The sequence below is a fragment of the Schistocerca gregaria genome, chromosome 2, assembly GCF_023897955.1.
Source record: "Schistocerca gregaria isolate iqSchGreg1 chromosome 2, iqSchGreg1.2, whole genome shotgun sequence".
NCBI classification, from domain to species: Eukaryota; Metazoa; Arthropoda; class Insecta; order Orthoptera; family Acrididae; genus Schistocerca; species Schistocerca gregaria.
This window is the reverse complement of record NC_064921.1, coordinates 199274282-199291650: the sequence shown is the minus strand read 5'-3', so window position 1 is coordinate 199291650 and position 17369 is coordinate 199274282. Positions and strand designations below refer to the sequence as shown.

The window sequence follows — 17369 nt, the reverse complement described above, 5'->3', positions numbered from 1 at the left end:
AACGGAGGCGTATCTTAAGAGGCCAGACGAACGTTTGATTCCTGAAGAGGGGCAGCAGCGTTTTCAGTAGTTGCAGGGGCAACAGTTTGGATGATTGACTGATCTGGCCTTGTAACAGTAACCAAAATGGCCTTCTTGTTCTGGTACTGCGAACGGCTGCACGCAAAGGGGAACTACAGCCGTAATTTTTCCCGAGGGCATGCAGCTTTACTGTATGGTTAAATAATGATCGCGTCCTCTTGGGTAAAATATTCCGGAGGTAAAATAGTTCCCCATTCGGATCTCCGGGTGGGGACTACTCAAGAGGATGTCGTTATCAGGAGAAAGAAAACTGGCGTTCTACGGATCGGAGCGTGGAATGTCATATCTTAATCGGGCAAGTAGGTTAGAAAATTTAAAAAGGGAAATGGATGGTTAAAGTTAGATATAGTGGGAATTAGTGAAGTTCGGTGGCAGGAGGAACAAGACTTTTTGTCAGGTGAATACAGGGCTATAAATACAAAATAAAATAGGAGTAATGCAGGAGTAGGTTTAATAATGAATTAAAAAATAGGAGTACGGGTAAGCTACTACAAACAGCATAGTGACCGCATTATTGTGGCCAAGATAGACACGAAGCCCACGCCTACTACAGTAGTACAAGTTTATATGCCAACTAGCTCTGCAGATGACGATGAAATGTAAGAGATAAAAGAAATTATTCAGGTAGTGAAGGGAGAAGAAAATTTAATTAGTCATGGGTGACTGGGATTCGAGAGTAGGAAAAGGGAGAGAAGGAAACATAGTAGGTGAATATGGATTGGGTAAGAAATGAAAGAGGAAGCAGCCTGGTAGAATTTTGCGCAGAGCATAACTTAATCATACTTAACACTTGGTTTCAGAATCATGAAAGGAGGTTGTATACATGGTAGAACCCTGGAGATACTAAAAGGTATCAGATTATATAATGTTAAGACAGAGATTTAGGAACCAGGTTTTAAATTGTAAGACATTTCCAGGGGCAGATGTGGACTGACCAGAATCTATTGGTTATGAACTGTAGATTTAAACTGAAGAAACTCCAAAAAGGTGGGAATTTGTTAACATCGAGTATAGATTTAAATGTCAGGAAGTCATTTCTGGAAGTATTTGTATGGAGTGTAGCCATGCGTGGAAGTGGAACGTGGACGATAAATAATTTAGATAACAAGAGAATAGAAGCTTTAGAAATGTGTTGGCTACAGAAGAATGCTGAAGATTAGATGGGTAGATCACATAACTAATGTGAGGAGATATTGAATAGAATCGGAGAAATGAGAAATTTGTGGCACAACGTGACTAGAAGAAGGGATCGGTTGGTAGGACATATTCTGAGACATCGAGGGATCACCAATTTAGAATTGGAAGGCCGCGTGGAGGGTAAAAATTGTAGAGGGAGACCGAGAGATGACTACACTAAGCAGATTCAGAAGGATGTAGGCTGCAGTAGGTACTGGGAGATGAAGCTCGCACAGGATAGAATAGCATGGAGAGCTGCATCAAACCAGTCTCAGGACTGAAGACCACAACAACAATTCGTCTGATCGAATATTAGAGCATCGCGCAAGTATTTGAAGTAAATAGGACAAGAACATTTCGACAGTTTCGATAGCAACGTTGAGCAACGACTTGTCTATATTGTAGTATAGATATTTGTTTAAATGTTAACCACTGCTCAGAACAAAAAACTGACAGTTGAACTTTGATTTTTGAGAAGACAATCATATCTCGTCATTTTCACCCCTTAGAAACACTGTACGTGAGGAAGTAGACACATGAGAGTTTCGACGGCCACACACCGTTGGGTGGCTTGCGGAGTATAAATGTAGATGTAGAAATAATTACTGCCGGTATGCCCCCTGTGCCCACGAATGTCTCTAATTTTATGTTCATTGTGTTAGAAAAATGGAAGTAGGAGGTGGCCATACATTGGTTTGTTGATCTAGAAACTTATTCTTTCGTAATTTTTATGGTAAACCACAATGTGATGAACGTCTCTTGTAGCGCCTGCCTCTGGAGCTGGATGCACATTACATGAAGCTTTCGCGTTTATTAAACGAACCTGTGACGAATCGCGTTGTTCTTCGGATCTTCTCTATATCATCCATTAACACTATCTGCTAAGGGTTCCAGACTGACGAGCAATATTATTAATATATCAGTCGAACACTGTTTTTGTAACCTCTCCCCTTCTTGAGTGGACTGCACTTCTGAGTATTCTTCCAATGGACCTCTCTTTCGGTTATTTTCATGTGCTGATTGCATTTTTAATTTGTATACGAACTGTGAAATGTCTGCCATTAAGGATTCACCAAGTCCGCCGCCTTTGGCACTCCCGACCTGTCTCCGTCGACACAGCGTCACCATGGAATTCCCAGCCATGCAGCCGATCTATTCCAGCTAACGTTCGGCAACATGTGGCTGCTAAGAGACCCCATTGCGGCCATGCCAACTCCGAACATAGAGTATTTCCAGGGCGCCACAACTCACCCGTTACCTCACAGCTACAAGGTGAACTGTCAATCCTTTAATACTAAGTGTCGATCCTCCTCTTGCATTTTGGCAGAAGTTTCTGGCATTGAAGCAAGACCATATGACCATAAAATTTTCGAAATCACGAAAAAATATATATCTCGAAAAAATCGACATCGAGTAATATCGATATCTTGAGATGGGAAATCTCGTTCATCTTTGGGAACTAGTTCACTGCTGATCGTTCTTTTTTGGAAAGCGTTCATTTGTGCTTGGTTCATGGTTCTTATGAAAAACTGAAAACTAGTAGTGTAAGTGACTGAAGGATGGATGGCACTAAGAGGGAGCACTTGCCTCCGCCTGGATTATAGAGTTTGCCGTACTAAAGTTTTTGGTTTGAAAGCAGCTCCTGAATAAATGTTTTTGAAATAAGGGGTAAATACGATTTTATGGCAATCTATGTCTTTAAATCGAGAGGCACCGCTTTTCCTACTGAGCCAAAATGACACACAACCCACTTTCTATCGAAGAAAATTGAGACAGCGGAAAAAAAAAACCGACGCGGAAAAAAATAGACATTCGGAAAAAATAGACATTCGGAAAAAAATAGACATTCGGAAAAAAATAGACATTCGGAAAAAAATAGACATTCGGAAAAAAATAGACATTCGGAAAAAAATAGACATTCGGAAAAAAATAGACATTCGGAAAAAAATAGACATTCGGAAAAAAATAGACATTCGGAAAAAAATAGACATTCGGAAAAAAATAGACATTCGGAAAAAAATAGACATTCGGAAAAAAATAGACATTCGGAAAAAAATAGACATTCGGAAAAAAATAGACATTCGGAAAAAAATAGACATTCGGAAAAAAATAGACATTCGGAAAAAAATAGACATTCGGAAAAAAATAGACATTCGGAAAAAAATAGACATTCGGAAAAAAATAGACATTCGGAAAAAAATAGACATTCGGAAAAAAATAGACATTCGGAAAAAAATAGACATTCGGAAAAAAATAGACATTCGGAAAAAAATAGACATTCGGAAAAAAATAGACATTCGGAAAAAAATAGACATTCGGAAAAAAATAGACATTCGGAAATCGGCTTGAAAAATACCATGTATCGAAAACTATAGATACCTAAAAAAATTTCGATGCTTCATAAAATATCGATGCCTCATGTAATAACGATACATCCATAAAAACGATACATCGACAAAATCAATAACACAAAAAACAAACGTCAAAAAATATATACCTCGAAAAAATGTATACTTCGGAAAAATCGGTACCACGAAAAAATAGATACCGCGAAGAATATAGATACCCATAAAGATACGGCGACAAGTGTCGGCACGGCGAAGTCGTTACACAGTAAATCAACGATACATCAAAGAAAATCGATAACTAGAAAAAATCTATATCATGTTCTGGTCTTCAGTCTTGAGACTGGTTTGATGCATCTCTCCATGCTAATCTATCCTATGCAAGCTACTTCATCCCCCAGTACCTACTGCAGCCTACATCCTTCTGAATCTGCTTAATGTATTCATCTCTTTGTCTCCCTGTACGAGATTTACCCTCCACGCTGAGCTCCAATACGAAACTGGTGATCCCTTGATGTCTGAGAACGTGTCCTACCAACCGATCCCTTCTTCTAGTCAAGTTGTGCCACAGACTTCTCTTCTCCCCAATGCTATTCAATACCTCCTCATTAGTTATGTGATCTACCCATCTAATCTTCGTCATTCTTCTGTAGCATCACATTTCGAAAGCTTCTATTCTCTTCTTGTCTAAACTATTTATTGTCCATGCTTCACTTTCATACATTGCTACACTCCATACAAATACTTTCAGAAACTACTTCCTGACACTTAAATTTATGCTCTATGTTACCAAATTTCTCTTCTTCAGAAACTCTTTCCTTGCATTTGCCCGTCTACATTTTATATCGTCTCTACAAACCTCAAAGTTTTTATTTCTTCTCCATGGGTTTTAATACCTACTCCGAATTTTTCTTTTGTTTCCATCACTGCTTGCTCGATATACAGATTGAACAACATCGGGGAGAGGCTGCGCCAACCACTACTTCCGTTTTGTGTCCCTAGACTCTTAACTGCTATCTGGTTTCTGTACAAATTGTAAATAGCCTTTCGCTCTCCCTATTTTACCCCTGCCACCTTCAGCATCTGAAAGAGTATTCCAGTCAACGTTATCAAAAGCTTTCTGCAAGTCTACAAATGCTAGAAACGTAGGTTTGCTTTTCCTTAATCTAGCTTCTAAGATAACTCGTAGGGTCAGTATTGCCTCACGTGTTCCAATATTTCTACGGAATCCAAACTGATCTTCCCAAGGTCGGCTTCTACTAGTTTTTCCAATCGTCTCTAAAGAATTCGCGTTAGTATTTTGCAGCTGTGACTTATTAAACTGATCGTTAGGTAATTTTCACATCTGTCAACACCTGCTTTCTTTGGGATTGGAATTATTATATTCTTCTTGAACTCAGAATATTTCGCTTGTCTCATACATCTTGCTCATCAGCTGGTAGAGTTTTGCCAGGACTCGCTCTCCCAAGGCCGTTAGTAGTTCTAATGGAATGTTGTCTACTCCTGGGGCCTTACTTCGACTCAGGTCTTTCAGTGTTCTGTGGAACTCTTCTCGCAGTATCGTACCTTCCTTTTCATCTACATCCTCTTCCATTTCCATAATATTGTCCTCAAGTATATCGCCCTTGTATAGACCCTCTATATACTCCTTCCACATTTCTGCTTTCCCTTCTTTGCTTATAACTGGGTTTCCATCTGAGCTCTTGATATTCATACAAGTGGTTCTCTTATCTCCAAAGGTCTCTTTAAATTTCCTGTAGGGAGTATTTAACTTTCCCCTAGTGAGATAAGCCTCTACATCCTTACATTTGTCCTCTACCCATCCCTGATTAGCCATTTTGCACTTCCCGTCGATCTAATTTTTGAGACGTTTGTATTCCTTTTTGCCTGCTTCATTTCCTGCATTTTTATATTTTCCCCTTTCATCAATTAGGTTCAGTATTTCTTCTGTTACTTAAGGATTTCTACCAGCCCTCGTCTTTTTACCTACTTTATCCTCTGCTACCTTAACTACTTCATCCCTCAAAGCTACCCATTCTTTTTCTACTGTATTTCTTTCCCCCATTCCTGTTAAATGTTCCCTTATAGTCTCCTTGAAACTCTGTACAACTTCTGGTTCTTTCAGTTTATCCAGGTCCGATCTCCTTAAATTCCCACCTTTTTGCAGTTTCTTCAGTTTTATCTACGGATCATCACTAATAGATTGTGGTCAGAGTCCACATCTGACCCTGGAAATGTCTTACAATTTAAAACCTGGTTCCTAAATCTCTTTCTCACCATTATATAATCTGATACCTTTTAGTATCTCCAGGGTTCTTCGATGTATACAACCTTCTTTTATGATTCTTGAACCAAGTGTTAGCTATGATTGAGTTGTGCTCTGAGCAAAATTCTACCAGGCGACTTCCTCTCATTTCTTCCCCCCCCCCCCCCCCCCCCCCCCCAAATCCATATTCACCTACTACGTTTCCTTCTCTCCCTTTTCCTACTACCGAATTCCAGTCACCCACGACTTAAATTTTCGTTTCCCTTCACTACCTCAGTAATTTCTTGTATCTCATACATTTCATCAATTTCTTCGTCATCTGCAGAGCTAGTTGGCATATAAACTTTTATTACCGTAGTAGGCGTGGGATTCGTGTCTATCTTGGCCACAATAATGCGTTCACTATGCTGTTTGTAGTAGCTTACCCGTACTCCTATTTTTTTAATTCATTATTAAACCTGCTCCTGCATTACTCCTATTTTGTATTTATAACCCTGTATTCACCTGACCAAAAGTGTTTTTCTTCCTGCCACCGAACTTCACTAATTCCTACTATATCCAACTTTAACCTATCCATTTCCCTTTAAATTTTCTTACCTGCCCGATTAAGGGATCTGACATTCCACGCTCCGATCCGAAGAACGCCAGTTTTCTTTCTCCTGATAACGACGTCCTCCTGAGTAGTCCCCGCCCGGAGATCCGAATGGGGGACTATTTTACCTCCGGAATATTTTACCCAAGAGGACGCCATCATTTAACCATAGAGTAAAGCTGCATGCCCTCGGGAAAAATTACGGCCGTTGTTTCCCCTTGCTTTCAGCCGTTCGCAGTACCAGCACAGCAAGGCCGTTTTGGTTATGTTACAAGGCCACATCAGTCAATCATCCAGACTGTTGCCCCTGCAACTACTGAAAAGGCTGCTGCCCCTCTTCAGGAATCACAAGTTTGTCTGGCTTCTTAACAGATACCCCTCCGTTGTGGTTGCACCTACGGTACGGCCATCTGTATCGCTGAGGCACGCAAGCCTCTCCACCAACGGCAAGATCTGTGGTTCATGGGGGGAAGCACTTACTACCGAACACCAATTACTTGAAAAATTGTCAGGCACAACAGTAGTTGAATGAATGTGTATAGAGTTTCAATTCCTATTACAGGCTTCTCGGGGTCGTAGAATGGACTTACCAGTATAAGGAAAATATGGTCGGAAATGTAGCGTTTGAATGTGAATCAAGTTTTTATATCTGATCACTTCTAGATTTCCCGCATCACAGTACGCACACAGAGGAGAACCGTAAATTCGCATAACCGGCTTGGTACTGCATATTTGCTATGGAACGACAGTACTGTACCATGCAGAAAGAATTTGAAGATTTAAGTGACAACGAAAGAACAAAAAATGTTAGCGATTGACAGACTCGTTTCATTGTTTTGTACATCAAGGAACACTGCTAAATTTGTAGGCAAGGATCACGTGAAGAAAATGGTGGTATGCACAGTAAAATTTCGCAAGTTGCTCATTTTTTCATCGTTATTATAACAGTTTTCAATGGAACTGAAGTAAGGGTATGGAGATTTCATGTATTACTGCAAGTCAAGGGGGACATGCCTGAAATGATTTTATTTTATTTTAAACTGACTTAAATTCGTGAAGGCAAAAGGAGTGCAGGAACGAAAATTAGTACATTCCGAACGGATTGCAGACTTTGCATTTTAAGTGGACCTCAATACAGACTGCCCACAGTAACACATTGCAAGGTAACTTTTTTCCAATTAGATGAGGATGAATTTAAAAAGAAAATCGTGGCCTAGACGGGACACATTCTGAGGGTGAAGGTCCAGCTCCCTAAGCTCACCGGCGTTACAGAAAACTTGAGGTTTGAGAATTCATTGTGGCCTTGACGACAACGGTTTTATAAAACTTTTGAGGACACGGTCAACCTTACATCTGTTTTTCGAGCCGTTTTAGGAGGCCGTTTGCCGTTTCAGTTGAAGACATCCCTGTCTACGTGCAGACGTAGATGACTGACCTGCAAGGTAATTCCAGTTATAATGACATGTCTTTACGTTAAAACTGTCCAGGGCATCTAAATTGCTTCACACAGGCGTAGTTTTTAAGTCTTTATAATGAGGTTCCAGAAGTACTGCAATATTTCGATTGACATTTGTTTGAAAGACCTTTTTGCGATTATGAAACAAAGTCAGTCACAATTACGTGGAAACTTCATTGCAAAACTGAAATTGTTAGCATCTGTCCATATGCCGAAAGTTCGTAACACACAAAAGTTATGCTGAAAAATTGTTTGGTTTGTGTTCTACGTTGTTGGCAAATGTGAAATATAAAACGAAGCCGTATGAAGGGCTGTGCCATTTAAATGCGGCGCGTTCGCAGTTTTCCCCTCTTCCCTCTCCTCGTTCTCCGACAGCATGTCGTGGCGGTAGGGGAAATATGCAACAAGGCTGAGCCTTTGGCACTGATTCCTTGTCGCGACCCGCGAGCCGAAGTCTTGGTTGCTCTGATCTAGTCGCATACTTTGCCTGACCAACTTAAAAAGCTTTCAAAACCTTTTATTCAACTCTAGCTACGCCAGTCAGCGCTGATATTAAGCACAAAAATAAGAGAACAAATCTATTAACATGATCAAGTATGAAGTTTTGTATGCAAACATCTGTCATATGCCTGAAATGTCGACTAAGCCTGTTACAAAGCGTATTCCTTGTTACTCCACTTCGGAGAGTACTGATTTGCCATTATTTGTTGACATCAAACGGGATTTACTCAGTTGTGCTTTTTTTTACTGCAGGTTTTTATTTTTCCAGTTTCTGCCGGATATTATCGGAATTTTAACAAAGTTGTGAATATTTTGTATCTTAATTTCATAACACGTTGGATCCTGAATGTAATCGTATGAGTATGTAATTTCAGATAGTGGAATCTAAAATCTAGCATCCACATTCATATTAGTAACGTAAAAACATACACTACCTAAATATGTTTACCGGTCAGGATCAATGTAAACTACCTTTCTAATATAAGTGGGTAACTATTAGTCGTTTAAAGCATTGTATTAAAAGTTCTGTGTACTTCTTGTCAAATGCAATTATTGGAGCAAAAGGTTTTCAAACACATCGATCCAGTTAAGTCGAAATTAACCATTTTCGTGTTATTCTCCCTCTTTGAAGAATTTCTGCGGACGCCCATGGCTCAGACAGGAGTTCGAACGTGTCTCCTGCCACATGGGTGATTTAAGGTGCACTGAAGTTTCGTCAACACGTATATTTGCAAAGACCTTTTTCGTGAATTACTTACCTGTAGCATAATCCGAGGTGAGATTAGGTTAGATTAAAGGTGATAGTTTGGTTTTGAGTTTAAGCTAAAAAATTTGTCAATTTATTTCAACACAATGCGAATTCCACAGTTAAATTTTACGTCCCCGACGAAAGTTCTCGTTTCGCGTAGTGGTCTGATGCTTTCAAGTCTTTAATATGTTTGAAATCGTTAATGACATTTCCACGGAAACTTTTTATTACCATATTCTTCACTATTTCTGTCACCTTTATGTGCTACTGTGCCAAATCTGTCGTCGTGTCTCCGTTCGACGTGTAGGTGTATCTCATTGCTGACGTGCAACGAACGAAGTCATGGACATTATTTCTATCCGTTTCAGACTTTCCTAAGAGGGACGTACTACTGATAAACCAGTACATGCCTACGGAGGACTAGAGATGGGTTTAGTTCCTGTTTACGTGATACAATACACGTATCGCATGCAACGGTCGGATTTCAGTCCTACTGTAACACTGAACGAGGACCTGACAATATGAATTTTAACATGAGATGCTGACTTTGTAGTTAGATTATTTGAACTTCGTAAAAGTACAGTTTTATGCGAGATATTAACTAAGCTGTCCTGATAACACAAAAAGTAGATTTACCTTGTTTGTGTATGATCTTTTGTCGCTCTAAAGCCAGGAAATACAATAATGTCTGTAGAGCTTAATGACAATTCATCTCATAATAGTTCAAGTTTTTTAAAACAAATGAAGCTTTACAGAGGTGGTCCGTATATTAGCGTACAGCTTTTTACAGGCGTGACACTTGCAAAGCTACAAAGTGACTGTTCTTGTGTTTATTGCAATCAATGGCGTGAATGTAGTATTGTTAATGCCAGTAGTATGAAGTCCAAAATACTTTACAGTTACTGAACACATTAAAAAAACCTTTGTTTACATTTGTATGACGTAAGAAAACTTTTGTTAGTCGTAGGTTAGGACCTGGGGACCAACATTTCCGGTGAAGTAAATGAAAAATAAATATGATACCAGATGATTGCATTTTCATCCGAGTTCTGCTAGGTCAAGGCAACGGTGAGAATGAAGTAGTAGCACCAGAGGAAGAAAAGTCTTGAGACTAAATTTTGGCGACTTGGCTTGGGAATTTCTTTTGTACCGGACGTCACTTCATATCACAGACACCACAATGAAGGTAGCTAATAATCAGCAGTCAAGGTACAATTTGTGTCTTCAAGTTGCAAACTGCACAATCGTCAGCGTTTAAAATACATGTGTAACTGTAAATTTTCCCAGAAATTCAATCTCATTTTAAATATTTTGTTTTAATGACAGGTAAAAATTGTCATGAATCGCTGACTTTTGGTGGCACGAGGCCACTTTGATCAGATACCAGCATCTTTGTAGCTACACAGGAAAATATTTCGTAGGACAATATTTCCCAAGATCAAATCTCGTTTGCTCGCCGCTTATTGAAGCAGCATTTCGCCTCGGCATCAGCTACAAGCAACCGGCCTTTCTCAGTAAGACAGGTGTACAACGGCCATATAACTCTTAACAGAACAAGATTGTCATCAGTACGGTTATTCCCGAATATACGTTCTAGACATCCGCCAATGAAGCGACATAAAGGCAGCGAGCGAAAAAAAAAGGTGAATCAGTCGTTGAATGAGGGAATACTCACTGCTAGCAGGAATCGTGGCTCCAGCGGCAAGCAGGGGCAACAGCACCGACACCATCAACAGCTGACGCAAGTTGAATGTCGCTGCAAAGTACTTCGTCATGATGCAGCTGGTGTAGAGAGCACTACGATCTAGACCACTTCGCCGCTACGGTGCGTGTGGACACCCGGAAAAGTTGGCAGGTCATCCACGCAGCCGCTGCTGACCGCGGCGACATCTCACGGCGCAGTGGCCAACTGGAGCCGGAGGCAGTGTCTTCTGCGCTGACGTCACAGCTGCCTCGTCCCTGCCGCCGAAGGACGGCGCAGCTGGAATCCGTGCGAACCGGCTACGTGCGTGAGCGCGAGAGAAAAGAAAGCCGTCATTTTCTTCATAGACAAGGAGGCACTACGTAAAAATTTTGCTTAATACAGTCTTATTTTGTGATGCAGAAATTTGTAAAATAATAAATTATATTGGGGCTATGAGTAACGCAGTTCGTACGACAAATTGGGAAAGTAGATGTTGTCGCAGACTGCGAATAAATTGACTTCATTTTACTATACCATGATCAACTTCAACGCAGCATCAGCATCAGATGTACCTGATACATCGATGTTCAGTATGTTCATTTTAGGACCATTTCTTCCAGATGCCAGTTGGCTGGCTGCTGAATCACACTGGTGCCTATTCCAGTCTCACACAAGCCGCTTGGGGTGACGCTTTATGAGTGGTGCTGTGAGTCCCCAGCATAACAGTGCACTTTAGTGAAGGTCAGTTGATGTCAGTGAGACTTGATCCTAAAGTGAACATGCCGCACGTCCATCGATGTTTATGTATCAAGTATATGTGATGATGCTAATAATCTGCAAATCGGTTATGCTTTAGTAAAATGAAGACCATTTACTTGCAGTCTCAGGCAATTCCTTTTTTCCTAGCAAAATTATATGTTAAAAAAATCATTCAACTTTCTTGCATGGTTTCACATTTACTCCATTTCCTTTTATGTTCAACGTGTTCGCCTTCTTCATCAGTACACCATTAGAGTCTGTAACTATCTAAAACCTGGGAAGTGCTCATCTTCCTAGATTTGCGAAAGACGTTCGATTTCACAGCGCGTAAAATAAAAACGTTTTCACTAATAAAATCAGTGCCTTATAATAAACGGCTAATGTTCTACGAAGGCATAAGTAACTTCAGGTGTGGCCCAAGGAAATGTAACGTAACTGATAATGCCCTCAAAACATATGTACGGAGACAAGTTAATAGATTGGATGAGCAGCCCTTTCATATTATATTCTGAGGATGGTGTTGTCAACAGGAAAGTAATGTCGCTCTATGGTACGAGAAAGAAAAGAACAACTTACAAAGTATTTCCACTTTCAGTTCTTTTCAAATGTCGTTAAATGTAAGACAGTGCTAGTATACAAACGCAATAATACAACAGTAATATTGTAGCAGCAGCGACGTGGTTCTCAAAGGTTTCTTGTTTTGAAGCAACAGTACAAAACATTTTTAAATTGAACAATCACATGAAATCAGTGATAGGAACGGCGAATAAAACACAGATTTATTCCGTATCTGCTAAACGAAACGCATATAGTGCTCTATTGCAACCTATTCTACAGTAAAGTCTAGCGTTCGGTGTCCCCATGAAGTGGGCCTGACGGAAGACGTCGAAAGAAGTCGGAAACGCGTTGCTGAGATTGGAATAGGGTGGTACATCCCACACAGATATGTAGTAGATATGATCAGAAAACTTAAATGGGGAGCTTCGGCAAAAAGAAGAAATTTCTCCCGCGAAGCTCTGTCGCTTATATTTAGATATTCAGACCAAAAAAGTGCAACAGTTCCTATTCCTCTGTCGCACGATTCTCGTAAGTCCCATGTTAGAGATGGACACGTGTTTGGAGGCATATTGGCATTCACGTTTCCTTCCTTGTATACACGAATGGAATCGCGGGGCAGACATAGGATCAAATATTCTAAGCCATACGGTGTATGATGGCTATATACACCGAACAGCCAAAGAAACTGGTGCACCTGCCTAATATCGTGTAGCGCCCCCGGGAGCACGCAGAAGTGCCGCAACACGGCATGACATGGAATCAACTAATGTCTGAAGTAGTGCTGGAGGGAATTGACACCATGAATCCTGCAGGGCTCTCCATAAATCCGTAAGAGTACGAGGGATGGAGAGCTCTTCTGAAGAGCACGTTGCAAGGCATCCCACATATGCTCAATAATGTTCATGTTTGGGGAGTTTGGTGGCAGGCGGGAATGTTTAAACTCGGAAGAGTGTTCCTGGAGCTACTCTCTAGCAATTCTGGACGTGTGGGGTGTCGCATTGTTCTGCTGGGATTGCCCAAGTCTGTCGGCTTGAACAATGGACACGAATGGATGCAGGTGATCAGACACGATAAGCGATGCTTACGTTACGTGTCGCCTTTCAGAGCCGTATCTAGACGTATCAAGGGTCCCCATACCACTCCAACTTCGCTCCACACCATTACAGAGCCTCCACCAGCTTGAACACTCCCCTGCTGACATCCAGGGTCCATGGATTCGACCAGCACACGTCGACCCACTCGATACCATTTGAAACGAGGCTCGTCCGACCAGGCAACACGTTTCCAGTCATTAACAGTCGAAAGTAGGTGTTGACGGGCCCAAGCTAGGCGTAAAGTTTCGTGTCGTGCAGTCATCAAGGGTATACGAGTGGGCCTTCGGCTCCGAAAGCCCATATCGATGATGCTTCATTGAATTGTTCGCACGCAGACACTTGTTGATGGCCCAGCATTGAAATCTGCAGCAATTTGCGGATGCGCTGTACTTTTGTCGTGTTGAACTTCTCATAAGTCGTCGTTGGTTCCGTTCTTGCAGGATCTTTCTCCGGCCGCGGCGATGTCGGAGATTTGATGTTTCACCGGATTCCTGATATTCACGGTACACTACGGAAATGGTCGTCCGGGAAAATCCCCACTTCATCGCTACCTCCGAGATGCTGTGTCCCATCGCTCGTGCGCCGACTATAACACCATTTTCAATCTCACTTAAATCTTGATAAGCTGCCATTATAGCAGCAGTGATCGATCTAACGACTGCGGCAGACACATCTTGTCTTATATAGGCGTTGCCGACTACAGCGCCGTCTTCTGCCTGTTTACATATGTCTGTATTTGAATACGCATGCCTGTACCAGTGTCTCTGACGCTTCAGTGTAAAAAGGATAGTAGCCGCAAGTTAACTGCTTCATGCGTTCTCAATTGCCGCTTTTATGTGTTAATCTTTGGTGACTATACGTCAACCTTAATCACGCACCACAGTAAAAAGTCCTCAGATTCCGGCAAAGTGGATGATTTCCATGTTTGCAGTGCTTTTATCTACAATAAACTAAGGCCCAATCCTCCAAAAAACTGTTTTCCGAGTAACAGCAGATAAAACAATTTCGGATTATCTGAGCTTGGCTCGAAGGCGGCTTACCCAACCCGCAGTTTATCACGAACTAAATGGAATTAGTAATGCACTGATCAAGAAATTGCTCATACAACTGCCTGTCTTGTTAATTTTCCAACAACCTTTGCAACAGACACGGAAAACATACAATGAAGTCTGTATAGTGCACATAGGTATGTTAGGGCTAAGGCAAACACTTGCCAGCAGCATGAAATGTCTTTCGCATTTGTGATGAATAGCAAATACGCCACATTCATAAATCGTTTGCCAGATGAAAATTATTTCTTGTTTGGTTAAACAAACCAACTACAACGTACACTGCGCTCGTCTGCCAGCGCAGTGGAAATCTTTTACTTTTATATTTTTTTCAGTAATGGCTACAGAATTACTTCAACCCTCGTTACTGACAAAACACTTTTTTTAATTTTTAAATGCGAAGTGATATTTTTTACCATTACATACGTGGGTCGAGTAGAGATTGCATGTTCCTGTCACATTAACACTCGTAACCAAACACAGCTTTTTTTAATTGCTGAATTTATTTCACTGGGACATGGATAAGAATCACTAAACCGACTTATGAAATTAAATTTCTATAATATACCTGCCTCCTCCATTTTTTTCAATTGACTATTTGCCCATTCACAGCATGTACAGGTATGCAGTCGTAGTTATTTCACGGGTAAGGATATCAAAAATTTAATTTTCTACAGGCATGTTTATGTCTTATTCACATTTTTGTGAGAAAACTGTAAACAGAAAGACCCCGTTCATAACTTCGTTTGACTTCATATAGAACTATAAATGTTTGATATTAAGTAGTCTACAACGGAAAAAGTTCCAATAAACTAGCCGCACTGTTAAAATGTGTTCAGTATTTCTTGAGCTTCGGATGACCTGCGATGCAAAAGCGGAAGCATTCAAGACAGTGCTTGTTTGTAGCAAGAACTGTGCGCGACTCGAAAAACATCGTTATTCCGACTATTTGTAAGACAATGGCCATAATGTGTTCCAGCCTGTTTACACGACGTAGCGCCGTACTATCATCTATAGCCATTTCTGGATTCCCGCCAATACGTACCTGACCTTGCAGAACCTAGACACATATGAGTAAGACTGGCGTGTTATGAAAGAATGATGTCAACAGTCTTTTGTTTGTTGGTTTAAAAAGAAATGTGGTTGATTACAATCTATTCATATGTCATGTTCCGTAAATGTGACCCTTTTCATCGTTAGTCTTCAAGGATGAGAAACTGATCGAGTTATACTTAGCGAAGAGAAACTGTTGTCATTAATTAATTCTGGTCACACCTTGAATAAATGTCAATTCTGCTACACAGGATGGAGTACCTAAGACAAGCCACCCCATATGCATCCAGAACGAGTAAATACCAGGTGTAGAAGTATGAAACCGGAATTTTCCTATAGCTGATGGTAGCCGTCATAGCAGGGGTCGTGAGACCGCGTCTGCAGCGCCATCTGCTTCCTGTAGGGACTGATGACGAATGTCAACACACAGTAACCCAAGTTCCATACATCGGTAACTGTTTAAAACCATGTGACTTACGAACTTAAATTTGCGGACAGCATTGGTTTTTTGTAATCGTTTGAAGTAAATTGCTGCAGAATCGCATCGAATTCTTGTCGAAGCTTGCAGTAAACGTGCTCAAAACACGGTGTCTCGGGTGGTTCAAAACATTCAGAAGTGGTTTAACCGCATCATCGTTTTGGATGAGACGAGTGGTGAAGATCTGAAGACTGAAATCGAGATCGATGACCATGCCATTTTCGTAGTGGGCTCAGGGTTGTATGAGGAACTCGAAGGTGTGGACACGGTTCAATTAAGTGCCGGTTGTTTACAGCGTCAGTCGGCTCTAACGACTGTAACCTGATTGGCTATCCCGCACCTGACAAGGCAACGTGTTTCTCGTACAAGAGGCCACGACATCCAGCAGTGATTCCTGGACACCGAGCGAGATGTCGCAATGATACGGCACCGGACTCGCATTCGGGAGAGCTAGGATTAAGTTCCCCTTCCGGCGATTCAGAATTGGGTTTCCCACGGTTTATTTAAATTGTTTAAGGATAAATGTCAAGACAGTTGCGTTGAAAAGGGTACAGCCCATTTCCTTCTTCGTTGTAACTCAATCCGAGCTTCTGTTTCGTCTCTGATGACACGGTCGTCGGCAGTACGTTAAACTCTAAACTTTTCTTTCTCGCCTTTGGGCGGCCGGCCGCGGTGGTCTAGCGGTTCTAGGCGCTCAGTCCGGAACCGCGCGACTGCTACGGTCGCAGGTTCGAATCCTGCTTCGGGCATGGATGTGTGTGATGTCCTTAGGTTAGTTAGGTTTAAGTAGTTCTAAGTTCTAGGGGACTGATGACCACAGATGTTAAGTCCCATAGTGCTCAGAGCCATTTGAACCATTTGAGCCTTTGGGCGAGAGCGAAGAATCGTCGTTATCGGCAACCGCACGTAGAACTTACTCAGCGTGACCTAGATAAGGTTAGGGTACCACACTTTCAAATCTCTGAGGGGTTCCAGAGATTCTACTCCTACCACATCGAAGTCTAAAATTCTGTTATAAGCCGAATATCACACCTTAACGACACACCGTCTGTCGTACAGGTCATTAAGGTCCTGAGTGCTAACGTCGAGGATGTTTTTCACGCATAATCGACCATCTACTCAAGATGGGTTTCAGAAGCATCGTCATCGTGAGAGCTCTTCTGCTTAGGTGCAGCAAGATCTTCCGATCTGCCAGTGGCATCTGTAAATGTTCTTCATGGTCCCTAAAAATGGGCGAGAACTTTCGATGTTAAAACTGCTTGGGTCCTGCTTGAGATGAGTGGTTGCCGCTAGAAAGTTATTTAGACTTTACTTTCACTCTAATTAAGTTGTCCTGCCTTGCTCAGTTGCGCGTAATACAACGTTGATAACTGTCAAGTTATGTCTTTCTACATGCAACTGAATAAAACCGTTTTTATTATGCCATACATGTTTCGCATTTCATTATTGAAAGGCATTATCAGTGGCAAGGCTTGCAGATACTGCTATACCAGCAAGATAAGCACACATGCAAAGCGCATCTACAAACC

General features: G+C 41.3%; 1 protein-coding gene across 1 annotated transcript in view; it reads right to left on the bottom strand.

Moving 5' to 3' along the window:
- Positions 1-11063, bottom strand: part of LOC126336684 (invertebrate-type lysozyme 6-like) — a 68596-nt gene extending 57533 nt beyond the window's left edge. Inside the window, exon 1 of the mRNA XM_050000633.1 lies at positions 10841-11063. Within this exon, the coding sequence (XP_049856590.1) occupies positions 10841-10940 (100 nt within the window). The 5' untranslated portion in view covers positions 10941-11063. The remainder of the gene's footprint in view (positions 1-10840) is intronic.
- Positions 11064-17369: the final 6306 nt, after the last annotated feature.